Source organism: Nycticebus coucang, chromosome 6, assembly GCF_027406575.1.
Source record: "Nycticebus coucang isolate mNycCou1 chromosome 6, mNycCou1.pri, whole genome shotgun sequence".
NCBI lineage: Eukaryota > Metazoa > Chordata > Mammalia > Primates > Lorisidae > Nycticebus > Nycticebus coucang.
This window is the reverse complement of record NC_069785.1, coordinates 67,311,023-67,331,426: the sequence shown is the minus strand read 5'-3', so window position 1 is coordinate 67,331,426 and position 20,404 is coordinate 67,311,023. Positions and strand designations below refer to the sequence as shown.

Below are 20,404 nucleotides of genomic sequence, written 5' to 3'. Positions count from 1 at the left end.
GAGCAGCCGGCTCCACCTCCCGCCGCGGGCTGGGACTGCGCGCAGCGCGCGGCCCCTTTAAGAAAGTTCGCTGGGCGAGTTCATCAAAGTTTAAAAACTTGTCGCAGAGAAGGGAGTGGGAGAAGAGAAAGGGAGAGAGCAGACCAAAGGGAGAAGGGAAAGGCCCAGCCGGAGGCCGGCGCGCCGCGGCCCGGGCCGAGGCGAGCCCGCAGTGGGCGGCGGGGATTGGCTGCGCGTTCCCCCGGAGACCGCGCGGAGGGCGGGGGAGGGGGCCGGCCGGGCCCCAGCTGAGGCCGGTTCCGGCGCCCGCCCCCTCCCCTGGCGCCCGCCCCCCGCCGCCGCCGCGGGCGTACTAGCCGGTCGCAGTGAAAAGGCGGAGGTGGCGGCCACTCCAGCTCGGCTCCGGTTCCTAGTGCCTCCCCTGCCGCACCCCCTCCCCGCCTCCTGCACTCGCCAAACTTGATGTGACCCCAGCCCGAAGCGGCGGCTGCCCCCTCACCGCCCCGTGGGCCCCCACCGCCACCCCGCCCCGCACCCCCGGAGCGCACCGCTCACCGCGCCCCTTCCCACCTCCCCGCCGGGGCCGGCGCCGCGCTCGCCCTCCGCGTTGCCTTCCCCTGCCACCCCCTCCCCCCGCACCATGAGCAACCTGAAGCCGGACGGCGAGCACAGCACCAGCACGGGCACGGGCACTGGCGCGGGCTCCGGCGGCACCCTGGAGGAGGAGGTGGGTTTGTGGCCCCCGGACTTGTCGGGTGAAGTGCACGCGGAGGTGGGCGCGAGAGAAGGCGAGCGAGGCCTCCCGCGCCGCTCGGGGTCGGTCTGGCCGTCGCTCCTGGCGCCTTCCTGCCGCTGCCCGTAGCCCAGCGAGGAGCAGCCCGTGCCCGGCAGGCGGGGGCGTGCGGCCTGAACTGCCCCGCAGGGCGGGCATTGTCTCCCCGCCTTCCCGGGCGCGGGGCTCGCTGGCCGTCGTCCGGGCGTCCGGCAGCGGGCGAGCAACGCCGCATCTGTCCTACTCCTGTAGCCGCCGGTCGCTCGCTCCCCATCCCGGACCTGCCTTGTTGCCCTCCTCCGAGGCGCACCTCCCGCGTGGCCGGGACCCCGCCTCGGCTGGACGGAGCTGGCCGGGCCTGCGGGCGGCACCCTCACTCCCTTGCCCTTTCCACCCTGACCCCTCCCGGTGACCTTGGAGGCCTGGGCCAGCCGGCCGCCCGACACCTTAGTTAACTGGAGCTGGAGTCGTAGGGGCGGGGGGCTTTCCCACCGTCCCAGAGGTGAGCTTTGGGCTTTGGCAGAGGTGAGCCAGCAATTTAATTAGACTTGGGAAGGAGATGACTAAAGACGCTCATTCCTCCTCCGATTTTGCCCTAGCAGGCAAGCCAGGACCCCATAGCTGGCCTGGGTGGGATCCTACAAGGAGAGTAGACATCGTCTCGTCCATCGACTATATGCTAAAGGGAGGGAGTGTGAAGTGGGCTTCGTGGAATCACCAGCAGCTGGAGGGTTAATGGGATGGTGTGAAGGACTGATGTGCGGGATGGGGTGGTGGATAAAAGCCTTAAAGCTATCAGCAAATAAGGACTAGGAGATAAGCTGACAAAGACAAGAACTGATGCGAAAAGGACAGCTTTGCGGGGACTCTGGCCTCTGCTGTGTCACTCCAGGGCAGAGAGACCCTTCCTATCCTGTCCTGCTCTTGCCCAGGAAACCAAGGGCTGGTTATCCACCCTGAGAGCCCTTCCCCTTGGTCTAGGAGAGTAACCGCAGAGTCCCTGGTGGGGGCTGGTATTGCTCCCTCCCTTGTGCGGTGTATTGGTGCAGAATGGCAGGGCTGGGCTGGGCTGGGCTGGGCTCAGCATTGCCCGCTCCCACTCCTAGCAGTGTAGAGGCCTGCTTGCTGCTGGTAGTCTACCAATGGCATGACATCTTGAGAATCTAGGTCTGGATCTCTGCTTTTGGGGGGAAGGGAAGAATATACAACTCTCACTTTGAGGGGTTGCAAGGGAGGGCTCTACATCTGTCCTCAAGTCACTTGAGTGTGGTGGGGTTGTTTTGGCTCCCGAAAGCCTTGTTCTTCTTGGACCTTGATGACAGGCCTTTGGGGACCTTAACCCCATCCTGGCTCTACATGGTTGTTCAGAATCTCCGGTCAGTTGTGGGAGAGTGACAGGGTTGCTAGTGTGTGGGGTCTCTGCTTGGCTATCTGTGGGTTGAAATTGGGTGAGGACCCAGAACCCCACATCTATCTGCTAGAGGGTTGACTTCACAATGCTTGAGAGTCTGGAGCTGGGCTGACCCTAGACCCAATGCTGTCAGGTAAGAAAGATGAAGCATGTGCCCAGGCTGGTCTTGAAAAAAGTATTTGAGGTTTTGGCCCTTCTGTCCTTCTTTTTGAGACAGTGTCTCACTTTGTCACCATGAGTAGAGTACCATGGCATTGTAACTCACAGCAACTTTAAGCTTTTGGGCCCAAGAAATCTTCTTGCCTCAGCCTCCCAAGTAGCTGGGACTACAAGCACCCGCCACCAATACCCGGCTTTTTTTTTTTTTTTTTCCAGACAGTCTACTATGTTGCCCTGGGTAGTGCTGTGGTATCGCAGCTCTCAGTAAGCTCAAACTCTTGGGCTTAAGTGATTCTCTTGCCTCAGCTTCCCAAGTAGCTGGAACTACAGGCGCCCACCCAGCTATTTTTTTGTTGTAGTTGTCATTGTCATTTTAATTTAATTTTTTTTTTTTTTTGTAGAGACAGAGTCTCACTATACTGCCCTTGGGTAGAGTGCCGTGGCGTCACACGGCTCACAGCAACCTCTAACTCTTGGGCTTACGCGATTCTCTTGCCTCAGCCTCCCAAGCAGCTGGGACTACAGGCGCCCACCACAACGCCCGGCTATTTTTTTTTTTTTGTTGCAGTTTGGCCGGAGCTGGGTTTGAACCCGCCACCCTCGGCATATGGGGCCGGCGCCCTACCCACTGAGCCACAGGCGCTGTCCCACGATAGTGGTGGTTCGCTTCCATTGATAACTTAGGCTGTTCAATCTATTGCTAACTCTTTGGACTATTGGAAATTAGCTAGAGCCTAGAAAACCAGGGAACTCTGCTATCCAACATAAGAACTCAATTGCTGGCTTGGCGCCTGTAGCTCGAGTGCTAAAGTGCCAGCCACATACACCAGAGCTGGCGGGTTTGAATCCAGCCCGGACCCGCCAAACAACAATGACAACTACAACCAAAAAATAGCCAGGTGTTCTGGCGAGTGCCTGTAGTCCCAGCTACTTGAGGCTTGAGGCAAGAGAATCACTTGAGCCCAGGAGTTGGAGGTTGCTGTGAGCTGTGATGCCAAGATACTTTACCCAGGGTGACAGCTTGAGGCTCTGTCTCAAAAAAAAAAGAAAGAAAAAAAGAGAAAAAAAGCCGGCACCTGTGGCTCAGCCAGTAGGGCACTGGCCCTATATACTGAGGGTGGAGAGTTCAAACCCTATGACAGGGCACTCTACTGAGGGCAATAAAGTGAGGACTCTGTCTTTAAAAAAAAAAACAGGTGGCGCCTGTGGCTCAGTGAGTAGGGTGCCGGCCCCATATACTGACGGTGGTGGGTTCAAACCCAGCCCCGGCTAAACTGCAACCAAAAAATAGCCGGGCGTTGTGGCGGGCGCCTGTAGTCCCAGCTGCTCAGGAGGCTGGGGCAGGAGAATCGCAAAAGCCCAAGAGCTGGAGGTTGCTGTGAGTCCTGTGACATCATGGCACTCTACCAAGGGTGGTAAAGTGAGACTCTGTCTCTACAAAAAAAAAAAAAAAAACCCTCAATTGCTAAAGGTGTTAGTTTGCAGGAGAGGGTGTGTATTTTTGTGATTCTGGGGGTTATCGGTGAGGTTGCTTGTTTTAAACTATTTTATCTGTATAGCCTTGACTCTCCCTGCCTTAACTCATGGGTTTTATCCACATAATATGCTTTTTTTTTTTTTTGACAGTCTCAAGCTGTTGCCCTGGGTAGAGTGATATGGTGTCATAGCTCACAGCAACCTCCAACTCTTGGACTCAAACATTCCTCTTGCCTCAGTTTTTCTTTTCTTTTCTTTTCTTTTTTTTTTTTTTTTTAGTAGAGCCAGAGTCTAGCTTTTGCTCAGGCTGGTCTCCAACTCCTGAGCTCAAGCAATCCATTCACCTCGGCCTCCCATAGTGCTAGGATTACAGGCGCAAGCTACTGCGCCCAGCTGTTTTTTTTTTTTTTTTTTTTTTTTTTTTGAGACAGTCTCAAGCTGTTGTCCTGGGTGAAGTGCTGTGGCATCACAGCTCACAGCAAGCTCCAACTCTTGGGCTTAAGCGATTCCCTTGCCTCAGCCCACCATGTAGCTGGGACTACAGGTGCCCACCACAACGCCTGGCTATTTTTTGGTTCTAGTTGTCATTGTTGTTTAGTGGGCCCCAGGCTGGATTTGAACCCACCAGCTGTGGTGTATGTGGCTGGCGCCTTAGCTGCTTGAGCTACAGACACTGAGCCAGCCTTTTTTTTTTTTTTTTTTTGAGACAGTCTCACTTTGTCACTCTCAGTAGAGTGCTGTGGTGTCACAGCTCACAGCAACCTCTAAGTCTTGGGCTTAAACGATTCTTTCCTCAGCCTCCCAAGTAGCTGGGACTACAGGTACCCACCACAATGCCCAGCTAGATACCCTGTCTCTAAAAGGAAAAGAGGGCAGCGCCTGTGGCTCATTGAGTAGAGCGCCGGCCCCATATGCTGAGGGTGGCGGGTTCAAACCCAGCCCCGGCCAAACTGCAACAAAAAAATAGCCGGGCGTTGTGGCGGGCGCCTGTAGTCCCAGCTGCTCGGGAGGCTGAGGCAAGAGAATCGCATAAGCCCAAGAGTTAGAGGTTGCTGTGAGTCGTGTGACGTCATGGCACTCTACTGGAGGATGGTACAGTGAGACTCTGTCTCTACAAAAAAAAAGAAAGAAAAGAAAATACCCGTGTGTGTGGCAGGTGCCTACTAAGGAGGCTGAGGCAAGAGAATCACTTGAGCCCAAGAATTTGACGTTGCTATGAGCTGTGACACCACAGCAGTCTACCAAGGATGACAAAGTAAGACTCTCTCAAAAATAAATATATAAACAAAAAAAATAAAAAATTAGAAAAAGATCTATTTAGGGCGGCGCCTGTGGCTCAGTGAGTAGGGCTCTGGCCCCATACACTGAGGGTGGTGGGTTCAAACCCAGCTCTGGCCAAACTGCAACAAAAAATAGCCGGGCGTTGTGGCAGGCGCCTGTAGTCCCAGCTACTTGGGAGACTGAAGCAAAAGAATTGCTTGAGCCTAAGAGTTTGAGATTTCTGTCAACTGTGATGCCATGGCACTCTGAGGACAGCAAAGTGAGACGCAGTCTCAAAAAAAAAAAATCTATTAAAAAGCATAGTATAAATATTTACATAGTACTTCTATTGTATTTGGTATTATAGGTGACCTAGAGAGGATTTGAACTTTCTGGGATGATATGTATAAGTTGTTTGCAAATACTGTGCCATTTTATATTAGGGACTTAAGCATCTGTGTATTTTGGTATCTGGGAATCCTGGAACCAGTCCCCATGAGATGATACCAGGGAATGACTGTATAATACTAAGTTACAGTGATATTTTTGAAGCCACTTTTTTGAGGTATGATTGACATACATAAAGCTGCACATGTTTAATGTATACAATTTGATAAGTTTGGAAATTAAGTTACGGTACCTCCCCACCACATGGTCTTGCACATGGTCTTGCCCAGGTAGAATGCAGTGACTCAGTCATATCTCACTACAGTCTCTAACTCTTGGGCTCAAGCAATCCTCTAGTTCAGCCTTCCAAAACCCGGGACTACAGGCCTGTGCACCATGCCCAGCTATTTTTTCTGATTTTTATAGAGATGAAGTCTCACTGTGTTGCTCAGGTTGTTCTCAAACTCCTGACTTCAAGCGATCATCTTTCCTCAGTCTTCCAGAGTGTTGGGATTATAGGCCTGAGCCACCATACCCAGCCTGTTACAGTAATCTGTTTTTTTTGGTCCAGCCAAGGAGCTTACCTTAGCACCCTGCTCCAGCAGTACACACTGGAAGTGCACTGAGCTGCATTTAGTTACAGTAATTTTTTGACTGGGGGATATCTCTGGGAAGAGAAGGGTGGATTATTGCCTTGGGGCCATAATTTTCTTTCTTTCTTTTTTTTTTTTTGTAGAGACAGAGTCTCACTTTATCACTCTCAGTAGAGTGCCGTGGCGTCACACAGCTCACAGCAACCTCCAACTCCTGGGCTTAGGCAATTCTCTTGCCTCAGCCTCCTGAGTAGCTGGGACTACAGGTGCCTGCCACAACGCCCAGCTATTTTTTTTTTTATTGCAGTTTGGCCAGGGCTGGGTTTGAACTGCCACCCTTGGTATATGGGGCCGGCGCCCTACTCATTGAGCCACAGGTGCCGCCCGGGCCATAATTTTCTTTTTTTTTTTTGTGTGTGTGGTTTTTGGCCGAGGCTGGGTTTGAACCCACCACCTCCAGCATATGGGACTGGCGCCCTATCCCTTTGAGCCACAGGCGCCGCCCCTCTTTTTTTTTTTTTTTTTTAGGGACAGAGTCACACTTTGTTGCCCTTGGTAGAGTGCTATGGTGTCACAACTCACAGCAACCTCCAGCTCTTGGGGTTGGGCGATTTCTTTTGCCTCAGCCTCCCGTGTAGCTGGGACTACAGGTGCCCGCCACAATGTCCGGCTATTTTTTTGTTGCAGTTTGGCCTCAGCTGGGTTCGAACCCTCCACCCTCGGTATATGAGGCCAGGGCCCTACTCGCTGAGCCACCAGCACCGCCTGGGGCCATAATTTTCTAAAGTTAAAGTTTTGTCAGCCTGTGGGGTTATGGCTGCTTAGGGGGCTACAGTTTGACCTGAAGGGTTTGGCCTCTCACCCCCCTCCCACCCCACCCCAATGGGCTAGAATAAGGTGGCTCCTTGCAGATCTGGTACCAGGGTCCATCGTGTGTACTCAGAGGGATGTCAGGACACAGCCAGGTCCCTGATACCATTAAGAGGTTACAGTTGGGCGCCGCCTGTGGCTCAGCGGGTAGGGCGCCGGTCCCATATGCCGGAGGTGGCGGGTTCAAACCCAGCCCCGGCCAAAAAAAAAAAAAAAAAAAAAGGTTACAGTCAGCTATTCCTGAGATGAGGAGGTAGAAAAGGCCAGAATAGGCACTCTGAGTGTAAGGGAATTCTGGGGTCCAATGTGTGGCTTTGGCACCTCCCTTTTTCTTTTATTTGACATCAAAACATTTGAGGACTCCTGTAACTCAATGGTTAGGGTGCTGGCCACATGCCATGTGGTGGTGACTTTGAACCCGACTAGGCCCTACTAAACAGCAACAACAAAATAATAATAGACAGGCATTGTGGCAGGCACCTAAAGTCCCAGCTACTCGGGAGGCTGAGACAAGAGGATCTCTTGAGCCCAAGAGTTTGAGCTTCCTACCGAGGGTGACAAAATGAGACTCTGTCTCAGTTAAAAAAAGTTTGAAAGACCCAAGTGTGGTAGCTCACACCTGTAATCCTAATGCTCTGGGAGGCCAAGGCAGGTGGATTGCTTGAGCTCAGGAGTTTGAGACCAGCCTGAGGTTGAAAGAGACTCTGTCTGAGAATAGCCAGGCATGGTGGTGAATGCCTGAAGTCCCAGCTACTCAGAGGCTGAAGGAAGAGGATCACTTAAGCCCAAGAGTGAGGTTGCTATGAGCTATGATGCCAAGGCACTCAACCCGGGGTGACAAAAGTGAGACTCTGTCACAAAATAATACTTTTTTTTTTTTTTTTTTGCAGTTTTTGGCTGGAGTCAGGTTTGAACCCACCATCTCCAGTATATGTGGCCGGTGCCCTACTCCTTTGAGCCATAGGCACCGCCCAGTTTTTTTTTTTTTAAAGAATCTGGACGTCTGGGCAGCATCTGTGGCTCAAAGGGGTAGGGCGCTGGTCCCATATGCCAGAGGTGGCGGGTTCAAACCCAGCCCTGGCCAAAAATAAAAAAATAAAAATAAAAAAGTTAAAAAAAAAAAAAAAAAAAAAAAAAAGAATCTGGACGTCTTAGTGCTCTGGCAGTAGGCTTTTTTTTTTTTTTTTTTGTAGAGACAGAGTCTCATTGTACCGCCCTCGGGTAGAGTGCCGTGGCGTCACACGGCTCACAGCAACCTCTACTCTTGGGCTTACGCGATTCTCTTGCCTCAGCCTCCCCAGCAGCTGGGACTACAGGCGCCCGCCACAACACCCGGCTATTTTTTTTTTTTTATTGCAGTTTGGCTGGGGCCGGGTTTGAACCCGCCACCCTCGGCATATGGGGACGGCGCCCCACTCACTGAGCCACAGGCGCTGCCCGTTTTTTTTTTTTCTTAATGTGATTTTTTTTTTTTTTTTTTTTTTTTTTTTTTTTTTTTGCTGCTTTTGGCCGGGGCTGGGTTTGAACCTGCCACCTCCAGCATATGGGGCTGGCGCCTTACCCTGTTGAGCCACAGGCACCTCCCCAGCTTTTTTTTTTTTTTCTTGAGACAGAGTCTTCCTCTGTCTCTGGGTAGAGTGTCATGGCATCATCTTAGCTCATAGCAACCTCAAATTCTTGGGCTCAAGCCATCCTCCTACCTCAGTCTCCCGAGTAGCTGGGACTACAGGTGCCTGCCACAACACCTGGCTAGTTTTTCTGTTTTTAGTAGAGACGTTCTCGCTTTTGCTCTGGCTGGTCTTGAACTCCTAAGCTCAGGCGATCCACCTGCCTCAGCCTCTCAGAGTGTTAGGATTATAGGCGAGATCTACTGCACCTGAGCCTGTCTACAGGCTTTGAGCATGAGGAAGGGAGGCTTCTGTGCTTCTAGGGTCTTGGACCAGGTAGATTTTGGTAGGAGGTCAGGTTCCCCTCCCTCCTAGGGGTTATTGAGGATGTGTCCCCACTGCTCAAAAAATCCAGTGAAGAGGCTGTACTAGTAATAGGAAACTGTATGTAGTATTGATACTGGGCATTGTTTAAGCACTTTGCCATTTTTTTTTTTTTTTTGGCCGGGGCTGGGTTTGAACTCACCACCTCCGGCACATGGGGCCAGCGCCCCACCCTTTTGAACCACAGGCGCCGCCCGCACTTTGCCATTTTAACTGTTAATTTAATCCTTCACAATAGCACTATGAAGTACTTAGTTATTGTCCCCATTTGGCAAGTGAAGAAACTGAGGCACAGAGAGGCTAAATAACTTTCATGTAGCTATTAAGTGGGGAGGTTGGGATTTGAACCCTGAGTTTGCTCTTGACTACACAGTATGCCTGCTGTTTTATATTGGGAGGTTTTTGTAAGACTTGGGGGTAGGGCAGAAAAAGTATCTGCAATTAAAATTTGTGTTGTTATTATTACTATTATTTTTGGAGACAGTCTCATGTCACCCTCGGTAGAGTGCTGTGGCATCACAGCTCACAGCAACCTCAGACTCTTGGGCTAAAGTGATTGTCTTGCCTCAGCTCCCAAGTAGCTGGGACTACAGGCGCCCGCCACAACACCTGGCCGTTTTTTATTTGTAGTTGTCATTGTTTGGCAGGCTTGGACTGGGTTCAAACCCACCAGCCCCAGTGCATGTGGCTGGTGCCCTACCCACTGAGCTACAGGCGCCAAGCCTGCAATTAAAGTTTTTGAGGGCTGACCTTTGAGTGATGCCAGGATCCCAAGTAGGAGCCCTAAGACTGAATCCATATTAGTTTCTTTTGGGCTAAGAAATCCCAAGACTGGGTGATGGGAGCTATCAGCCTGTGTCAGGGGGAGCATTTCATCCCAGATACTATTTAGATTGCCATCACATGGGAATAAAAATGGCATACCCACTTGTTGCCTATACCTGGGGCTGACTGCTTTCACGAAATATCCCCTCATTGCCCACTGCTTTGGGCATCTTTAACTAAAGAAATGGTACTTGCTGTAAAGTGATGCCTGTCATTCTAGGGGGGCCGTTCTCATGGGTCTCCTTGTCCTCTCCTACCCCAATATGGGCAGCATGGCTACTTTGCATGAGAATCAGCTTCTAAATCCCACTCCTTATTTGAACATGGTGGCTTTCCTTTCTTCCCCTGGGTGGGGCTGACAGTACTGTAAGTACAGAAAGCTAGGAACTATAGACACAGCCTTTGCTTTGCTCCCTGGTTCCCAACCTGTTTATCCCAAGGGATCTTGAGATAGTCCTGAGAAGTAGAGGAGATGGCCCCACTTGCCCTGAGTGCTGAGTTCCTACTCCAAAGTTACCCAGAGCTGAACTAGAACCTGGCATGGCTCAGTAGTAGCCTTTAGCCTCCACTCCAGCATTGATTATGGGCAGCAGTGACATCTGGTTCTGTTCAGTTCTTCTGTCACCCCCGACCATGGCTGCCCTACAGGGGTCCTTATGTCCCTGGCAAGGCACGAGGCAGTGGAGCAGAGCTTCAGAAACCATACTGCCATTAGGTAGGATCTGTGGACAACTCACAAGGCTTCATGTACCAGAACCCTGTCCACTGCCTGCCCAGGGACCAGCATGGTCTTGCTTTCTGCTGCTTCCCACTTTCCACCCACCTTTCCATTTGGATAGAAAAAATATGATTATCACTGAGATGTGCCAAGGCTAGACAGGTGGCAGAATCATGGGGTCCTCCCTTCCTAAAGAGTCCACTGGTGGCTCCATCAGTGTTGGAGGCTTCTGGAATATAGTAGGGGCTAGGTGTGGTGGGAGCGTTTGCCCAGGCCCATTTGCCTTGGTCGTAAGTCAGGTCACTCATGGCACACTGAGCAGAGGCTTTTGGCTGTCGCAAGCCACAGGGCTGCCCCAGGATCTGCAGGGAGAAAGGATAGGACCAGACCTGTACCAGGCCATAGTACACATACAGATCTGGAGTCCTTAGCCCCTCTTCATGGTTAGCCATCTTCCTCATCCACAAATTGATCTTGTGCTTGTATCAGGGATACTGGAATAGGACCTGAGACTATTTTGAGAACCTCTGTTGCTGTGAAGGCTCTGTGTACCCTCCAGCTTTTCCTGGACTGGTCGCTGTTACCAGTTGTGGCCATGTCCAGTCACAGCTTGGAATGGAAGGATATAGCTACTACTGTGTTTGTGACTCAGGAGATCCAAACCAGATCTCAGAAGCAGTTCTTACTCCTAGACAGAAACTCTCTTCCCATGGGAGCATTACATTAGGAAATAACCTGTCTTGTCACACATCATCTACCCAGGTCAAGTGACAGAGCAGGTGTGGTGGGCTCCGTGCTTCATGTTGGCATAGTCTCATGTGGTGTAAGGGTCAGAGATACTGATTTAGGAGCCAGAGGTGGTGAAGGGGCAGGAGTCCCCTAGCCCAGTGCCTTGAATCTGGTCCCGTCTCTGGTGTGTTGTGTGGCAGTGGTAGCAGCTGCACCCCCTGCCAGGCACACAAGCAGGCCAATAGATGCAGGAGGCTATATAGCCCCAAAAGGGCTTGGGCGGAGGAGCGTGGACCTGGGAAGCCCCCATGCTGGAAGACCTAATGAGCCTTGCCTCTGAAGGCCACATCTTGGCCCCTGGCTCTGTCTGGAGCCATAGGGAAAGCAGACCCTTCCCCACCTCAGCCAGCCTGCTGAGGCACCCAGTCTACACAGCAAGTTCTTGCTTTGTTCGGTCTAGTTCCCTATGTAGATCAGTGCACACAGCAGGCTTTGACCAAGTATGTTCTCAAGACATTAAGCTTTCTGTTGCTGGGGCTTAGTTAGATTGGAGAATGAGGTCTGAAACCTTTTTATTTAGCCCTTTGTATATGCTTAGCCCTATCTCTCCCTTTAGGGAATTTCTTATCACCCCAGCTTGGTTCCCCCACCCCTACACAAGTGTAATTGGAACTTGGACACATTGCAGGCTATGGCAAGAGCCCCAAACTTCCTGGGCATCTTGAACTTGACCCCCAGCTCTGCCACTAGCCAGCTAGGCATTTGATGCCTGAGTTGGCTTCTTCATTTGTAAAATGGAGTTAGAGAGGTAATATTCTACCTGTTACAACAAAGGACTGTCAACCAGTGGTTTGTGTAAAGGAATGAAACGTCAATTTGCAGCCCAGAACCAGGTCTTATAACCAAGCTCTGATAACATATGATTTGGGGCTGGAGTTAGCAGGAGCAGGAAGAACACTAGGATCTACCCTGAGCCTTGGACTTCACCACACCTGGTCAGGCTTTGATGACATTGGTAAGCTCTGGGATCAGGTGTCTGTTAGGTAGAAGCTGCCTGGAAGGGGATCTGGGCCGTGTCCTAGCCTGGGTAGCTGAGCAGCCCCAGAGCCCCTTGCTGGAAGCACCAGAGGCCTCCCGAGAGCGCCTGGGGCTCTGCTTGTGTGCGTCTAGATTCACATCCCCTGTCTGGTTGCATGCTGCTTGCTCTCATTCCTTGTGTCCTTGTTCAGTGCCTTATAAGTCCCGGGTCTATGGGCCATGTCGCCACATTCCATCCACCTCGCGTCAAGTGGCCCCATTCAAAGGGCCTTCTCTGGGAGGGGTGAGAGTAACCCGCTGGTGCCAAGCCTAAACACAGGACCCAGGCAGAACCCCAACAAACACGCGTCCACAAATACACACAAGGAGAAAACCCTGGCAACCGAGACCGCACTGAGAGTGTGACTGCCTTGAGGTTTCTGCTTGGTAACCCCAGCATTGGCCCAGCCAAGACCCCCGTCAAATTCCCAGGCCCAGCTATGCCTGGGGCCCCAGGAGCTGGCTTCTGACCTCCTGTCTCCCTCTCTTCTGTCCCCTTCTTCACCACTTCTTTGCCTTCTTGTGGGCACAAGGAAGCACCAATGCTCTGAACAGATGGAGCACAGTGCCTTAGTCTTATCCTGAGACTCGGTCACCATCTCCCAGTTCCTATAAAGTCTGGCGTCCCGGAATGCTGGAATATGGAGGAAACTGAAGCTAATCCACCCTCCTCTTTATAGCTGAGCCTGAGGAGGGAAGGCCAGGAAGCCACCTACCATGGCTGGTGATAGGGCTGGGATTTCTTTCTTTCTTTTTTTTTTTAGAGACAGAGTTTCACTTTATCACCCTCGGTAGAGTGCTATGGCATCACAGCTCACAGCAACCCCCAACTCCTGGGTTTTAGGCGATTCTCTTGCCTCGGCCTCCCAAGTAGCTGGGACTACAGGTGCCTGCCACAACGCCCGGCTATTTTTTGGTTGCAATTTGGCCAGGGCTGGGTTTGAACCCACCACCCTCGGTATATAGGGCCGGCACCCTACTCACTGAGCCACAGGCGCCGCCTGATAGGGCTGGGATTTCAGTCCAGGCTTCCTAACCATTCTTTTTTTTTTTTGGCCGGGGCTGGGTTTGAACCCGCCACCTCCGGCATATGGGACCAGCGCCCTACCCACTGAGCCACAGGTGCCGCCCGCTAACCATTCTTTTAAGGCTCTTTTTCTTTTCGTTTTTAAGTCTGGTCAGCAGGTGTTTTCTGAATGTCTTGGTTCTCAGTGGGGTCTCTTTCTCTTAGGGGAGCCAGCTCAAATTTGGGTATGATGATGACTGGCACAAATTTTAAAAATACATGGTGAGTGTCTTTGTAACAGGAAAGCCATAAACTTTATATACATAGGCTATAGCTCATAACCCCCCCGAGGTCTAGGCCGGTGAAGATGGCCTGGGCTGTTCCAGCTGCCCCACGGCCCTATCTCCTCACAGTCAGTGGGCACAGAGCTGCTCAGCCATTGGGCGTTGGTGGTCTGTCTGCTTTCCCTTTAGCTCTCTGAGACTCATCATAGCATCATGGAATAGGATTGCCCCCACACCCACCTCTACCTTTTGGAAAATTCTGTGTCTGCTGTCTTCTCCCAAGAGCTAAAGGCTGGCTCACACCTGTAATCTTAGAACTCCGGGAGGCTGAAGCAGGTGGATTGCTTGAGCTTAGGAGTTCAAGACCAGCCTGAGCAAGAACAGGACCCCATCTCTAAAATAGCTGGGCATTGTAGCGGGTACCTATAGTCCCAGCTACTCAGGAGGCTGTGGCAAGGGGATCACTTGAGCCCAAGAGTTTGAGGTTACTGTGAGATGTAGTGCCATGACACTCTAACCAAGGCAACAAAGTCAGACCTTGTCTCAAAAAAAAAAAAAAAAAAGAGCTAAAGGCCACTTGTTCCTGGGTACCTCAGGCTGACCCCACTGGGTTTGAGTGGGGTGATGTGAGATTGAGGTCTGCAAAAGAGATGGACTCATGAGCTGGGTATCGGGGGACACGGGGACTGCTTCTGACTTGCTCAGTGACTGTGAGCAACTCACTGGACCCCTGTGCCCTGGTTTCCTCATCTAAAAATAAGGTTTCTCTTCAGCTCAAATATTCTGTATTTGGGTTGCTGCTGAGGGCTGGGAGTTGGGGAAGGATGTGGGAGGGGTTTATAAGAGGCTTGTTTTTCCCTTTTTGGATTTCCCTCCTCTCTCCACCCCCTTCCCGAAGTAGTGTTTTCCATCCAGATGACACCAGGAGCACTTGCAGTGAGTAAGCAGGGTCTTTTTTGTCTTTTTTTTGGCTGGGGCTAGGTTTGAACCTGCCACCTCTGGCATATGGGACTGGCGCCCTACTCCTTGAGCCACAGGGGCCGCCCGTAAGCAGGGTCTTGAACATTTTGATGGAGTGGACGCTTGAAACAGTTCTTCCTTTCCAGATAGAGTCCTAACTTATAGAGATGCTAAAGGATTGCTGCGAAGAAATCAGTTTTCAAACATCATTTTCTCTCGTGTAGTATGTTTCTATTGTCCCAAATAAATTGTCCTGGGAGTATCTTCTCCCCAAGCCTCAATCTCTGCGAGGCAGGGATTTACCAAAGGCCGGTCTGCCATGAGGGGAGACTGTTGTCTGCGGATGGGAAAGAGTGAGGAGTGACCCTGACAGTTTCCTGCCTCGGGATCCTTGGTGGAGAAGAGTTTGTCCTCTGGCTGGTGGTGTCTGGAGTCCAGGGTCCTGTCTTGGTGATTCTAAGGCTCAGGTTTGAAGAGGCCTATATAGTCCTTTAGAGTTAAAGGATTAGAGGATTTAATATGCCCGGGCATACCATTGGTTTGGAAAGCAGTATTTACCTTTTCCATCTCTAATAGAAGCCAGCACTTACTGAGCCTGTCCTCTTAGAGATGTTTGAGAAATTAAGTGTTTAATGCCAAGTAGAGGGAGTTTTTTTGTGTGTCAGAAAGGTTGGGGAGAGTTGGAGCCCTTAAAGTCAGGTCTGTCCTTCCCCTTGCAGAGGAAGATACACATCTGATGAGCGGCCAGTTCCCAGCCATGTCTCTGAGCGATTATGGGTCATCTTCGCTGGAAGGGCCTTGTGGCCGTGGCTTATAGCTGACCCTACATCCTGTCCCCTTCTTCATGAAGGCCTTACTCAGAGGCTTTCCTTTGTGTGGAGCACCCCCTTGTCTCCTCTGCCAGTCCCTTTCCCATTCCGACAGGACCCCTTCATGAGCTGGGTCTTGGGTGTACCCATGGGAGAAGGGATGACTGAACAGTCATTGTTCAGGACAGTGGCGTTTTTGGGAGCAGCTAAATGATGGGTCTGATCGTGGGGGTGTCTAGGGCCAAGAGAGATGTCTGCCTGGGCTGATAAAAGGAGGCTAAGGTCTACCTGGAAGCCTTTTCCACACAAGCCTAAATTTGTACTACCCCGATTTCCCGAAAATAAGACATCCTCTGAAAATAAGACCTACTTACAGAAAGATAAGATGTCCCCTGAAAATAAGACCTAGCGCATCTTTGGGAGCACACCTTAAAATAAGACACTGTCTTATTTTTGGGGAAACAGGGTATTAGGCTGGTGTCTTAGGTATCACTGTCACCTTGTTTTTTGAGACAGAATCTCACTCTGTTGCCCTAGGTAGAGTGATATGACATCGTAGCTGATGGCAGCCTCAAACTCCTGGGGTCAAGTGATCCTCTTGCCTCAGCCTCGGAAGTACCTGGGACTACAGGTGCCAATCACAATGCCCAGCTATTTTATTTTATTTTATTTTTTTCTTTGAGACAGAATCTCACTACGTTGCCCTTGGTAGAGTGTCATGGCGTCACAGCTCACAGCAACCTCAAACTCTAGAGCTTAAGTGATTCTCTTGCCTTGGCCTGCCAAGTAGCTGGGACTACAGGCACCTGCCACAAAGCCTGGTTATTTTTTTGTTGCGGTTGTCATTATTGTTCAGCAGGCCCGGGCCAGGTTCAAACCTGCCACCCTTCGTGTATCTGGCTGGCGCCATAACCACTGTGTTACAGGCGCCAAGCCTATTTTATTTCATTTTATTTCATTAGCAGAGATGGGGTTCTCACTCTTGCTCAGGCTGGTCTGGAACTTTTGAGCTCAAGCAATCCACTTACCTCAGCCTCCCATAGTACTAGGATTACAGACATGAGCCACCATGCCCAGCAGTTTCTTTCTTTCTTTTTTTAAACTAATTATTTTAATTTTATTATTTATTTATTTTGAGACAGAATCTCACTTAGTTGTCCTGGGTAGAGTGGTGTCATGTCTTAGTTCACAGCAATGTCAAACTCCTGCTTGGGCTCAAGTGATCCTCTTGCCTCAGCCTCCCGAGTAGCTGGAACTACAGGTGCCCACCGCAACGCCCGGCTACTTTTTTCTATTTTTAGTAGAGATAGAGTCTCGCTTTTGCTCAGGTTGGTCTCAAACCCCTGAAATCAACTGATCCACCTGCCTTGCCTCCCAGAGTGCTTGGATTACAGGCGTGAGCCACTGCATCTGGCCTGCCCAGCAGTTTTTGAAAATCTTTAAACAAATTTCAGTTTGTCTGAACAAAGAATATCACCGACACACAGATGTGCAGGGGTTTGTCTTCTTCCTACATATCTTCTCTCTAAAGTGACTTCTTACCTCTGGGCTGGAGAGGGCTGTGGAGGAAAAAGAAAAACTCGGATGTTGGCCTGTAGCTGTCAAACATCTTCCTGAAGGAGAGGTCTAGGTGGGCTAGGAACCTGGTCCTCTGCTATGGTGGGATTAGACAGCATGGGTGAGAAGCTCCTAAACCTGTTTGTGACTAAGAAAGATTCCCCACCCCAGGGCCCATGAGAACAAGGCTTTGGATGGGGGCGTCTACTTCCTGTGCCTTTCAGGTGCTGCCTTCCTCCGCTCCCCAGGTGCTTAGTGTTAGGATCTGGTGCTGGGAATGAGACTGAAGTGCCTCCTGCAAAGGAGGTGAGGGCATCTAGAAGTGGTTGGGAAACCCCCAGGCACTTTAGGTCTAGCACTGGCAGGAGGGAAAGAGCCTGAGAACACACAGGCCTTGTCCCTGAGGGAGTCAAGCTTACAAGCAGTTGGCAACCAAGACCTATCAGGCCCAGGAAGTCTACCAGCAAGTGGCAGCCTGTGAGGTGGACTTAGCAGCAGGGAGCTGGGCCCCTCTCCTATCCATCCCCCATTCCCAGTGACTCTAGAGCAGTGGTTCTCAACCTTCCTAATGCTGAGGCCCTTTAATACAGTTCCTGTGGGTTGCGACCCACAAGTTGAGAACTGCTACTCTAGAGGGAGGACAGGCAGCAGGACTCACCTAAGAGAAGAGCAGCCCTGGGAGCCCCTAGAGCCTTGCTATGCAGGCCTGGTGCTGGCCAGGACCTCCAGCAAGGCTGGGTCTGCTCTTGACCTTTGTAAGGGTCATCAGCCACATCTGATGTTCTGTATGGGGACAGAACCTTGGCTAAGTTCCTTGTCCATGTTGAATTTGGTGCTTCTAGTAGGTTCCACAAGCAAATTAGTTCTTCTTTTTTTTTTTTTTTTTTTGGTAGAGACAGAGTCTCACTTTATGGCCCTCGGTAGAGTGCTGTGGCCTCACACAGCTCACAGCAACCTCCAACTCCTGGGCTTAAGCGATTCTCTTGCCTCAGCCTCCCGAGTAGCTGGGACTACAGGCGCCCGCCACAATGCCCGGCTATTTTTTGGTTGCAGTTTGGTCGGGGCCGGGCTTGAACCCGCCACCCTCGGTATATGGGGCCAGCGCCCTACCGACTGAGCCACAGGTGCCACCCCAAATTAGTTCTTTAACATGTATCTTCTTTGACTAAGTTTTTTTTTTTTTTTTTTTTTTTTTTTATCATCCTTGGTAGAATGCTATGGTGTCTTACCTCACAGCAGCCTCAAACTCTTGGACTCAGAGATCCTCTTGACTCAGCCTCCTGAGTAGCTGGGATTACAGGCGCCCCCCTCCCCCCCAATGCCTGGGTATTTTTAGAGACGGGGATCTCACTCTTGCTCAGGCTGGTATGAACCTGTAAGCTCAGGCAATCCACCCACTTCAGCCTCCCAGAGTGCTAGGATTATAGGTGTGACCCCACCACGCCCGGCCTCTTCTTTGACTTAGTTCTAAAGATTCTCCATTCTCCATTTCTCCACACTACCTGCTCCATCAATTGCTATATACAAACTTTTTCCACCTGTGCAGAGACATGACTGGTCCTAGCACCATCTGCTGTTATTTACCATGAAGATGACCATTTTAATGTGATAAAGCGAGTATAGTAAAATGTGAATGGTAAGGCTTGGCATGGTGGCTCACACCTGTAATCCTAGTACTCTGGGAGGCCTAGGTGGATGGATTGCCTGAGCTCATGGGTTCAAGACCAGCCTGAGCAAAAATGAGACCTAGTCTCTACTAGAAAATAGAAAAACTAAGGAAAGAGGATTGCTTGAGCTCTAGAGCTTGAGGTTGCTGTGAGCTAGGATGTTACAGCACTTTACTGAAGGCAACAAAGTAAGACTTTGTTAGCTCGGCGCCTGTGGCTCAAGTGGCTAAGGTGCCAGCCACATACAATTGAGCTGGCAGGTTCGAATCCGGCCTGGGCCCGCCAAACAACAATGGCTGCAACCAAAAAGTAGCTGGGCATTGTGGCAGGCGCCAGAAGTCCCAGCTACTTGGGAGGCAGAGGCAGGAGAATCGCTTGAGCCCAGGAGTTGGAGGTTGCTGTGAGCTGTGATGCCATGGTACTCTACCCAAGGCAACAGCTTAAGGCTCTGTCTCAAAAAAAAAAAAAGACGTTGTCTCAACTCTCGACAACAATAAAAACATTTTGAAAGGGCTATAGTTTTCATATTTTAGGACAGGAAGGAAATAATCCCTTGGGGTACTTGGATATTTCTGCAGAAGGTGTGAGTATGTGGATGGAGAGGGGCCCAAGTAAATGAGTTTGGTGCCTTTTAGCAGCCTAGGGATTGTGTGAACCATCCCTTAGGCTTTCTTCAGATGCTTCTAATTTAAAGGTTTTGTTTTGTTTTTTTGAGACAGAGCCTCAAGCTGTGGCCCTGGGTAGAGTGCAGTGGCATCACAGCTCACAGCAACCTCCAACTCCTGGGCTCAAGCGATTCTCCTGCCTCTGCCTCCGCAGTAGCTGGGACTACAGGCACCTACCACAACGCCCAGCTATTTTTTGTTTGCAGCCATCGTTGTTTGGCGGGCCCAGGCTGGATTCAAACCCGCCAGCTCAGGTGTATGTGGCTGGCACCTTAGCCGCTTGAGCCACAGGTGCCAAGCCTTAAAGGGTTTTTTTGGAGACAAAGTCTCACTTATGCTGCCCTGGGTATAGTGCCATGGCCTCGTAGCTCAGAGCAACCTCGAACTCCTGGGCTCAAGCAGTTCTTTGCCTCAGCCTCCCAAGTAGCTGGGATAACAGGCGCCCACCACAACACCTGGCGATTTTTAGAGACGGGGTCTCACTCTTGCTCAGGCTGCTCTTGAACTGGTGAGCTCAGGTGATCATCCACCTGCCTCGGCCTCCCAGAGTGCTAGGATTACAGGCGACATAGTCTCACTATGTCACCCTCAGTAGAGTGCTGTGGTCACAGCTCCCAGCAACCTCAAACTCTTGGGCTTAAGCGATTCTCTTGCCTCAGCCTCCCAAGTAGCTGGGACTACAGGTGCCTCCACAATGCCTGGCTATTTTTTGTTGCAGTTGTCGTTGTTTTAGCAGGCCCAGACTGGGTTTGAACCCACCAGCCTCAGTGAATGTGGCTGGCACTGTAACTACTGTGCTATGGGCACCAAGCCCAGGCTATGAAAATTTTTAAAGATCATTAATTGATCTTTTTTATTATTCCATAATTAATAAAAAGGCCATTGCCTGTGTGGTGTAGGGCACCAGCCCCATATACCAAGGGTGTGGGTTTGAACCCAGCCCCGGCCAAACTGCAACAAAAAATAGCTGGGTGTTGTGGTGGACATCTGTAGTCCCAGCTACTCAGGAGGCTGAGGCAAGACAATCACCTAAGCCCATAAGCCCAGGAGTTGGAGGTTGCCTTGAGCTGTGACACCACGGTACTCTACCAAGGGTGATAAAGTGAGACTCTCTTTAAAAAAAAAAAAAAAAGTTCAAAGCATAGTAAGTTTATTCTTTCTTTTAACTCTTTATTTTTTTATTTTTGA

The 20,404-nt window shown here is 50.9% G+C and overlaps 1 protein-coding gene across 2 annotated transcripts in view; it reads left to right on the top strand.

The window, feature by feature from the left end:
• Window positions 1–338: 338 nt before the first annotated feature.
• The window catches only part of RBPMS2 (RNA binding protein, mRNA processing factor 2), a 38,837-nt gene continuing 18,771 nt past the window's right edge, over window positions 339–20,404 (top strand). For both annotated transcript variants that reach the window (XM_053593234.1, XM_053593235.1), the window contains exon 1: window positions 339–727. In XM_053593234.1, coding sequence (XP_053449209.1) covers window positions 641–727 — 87 coding nt within the window. In that variant the 5' untranslated portion in view covers window positions 339–640. The remainder of the gene's footprint in view (window positions 728–20,404) is intronic.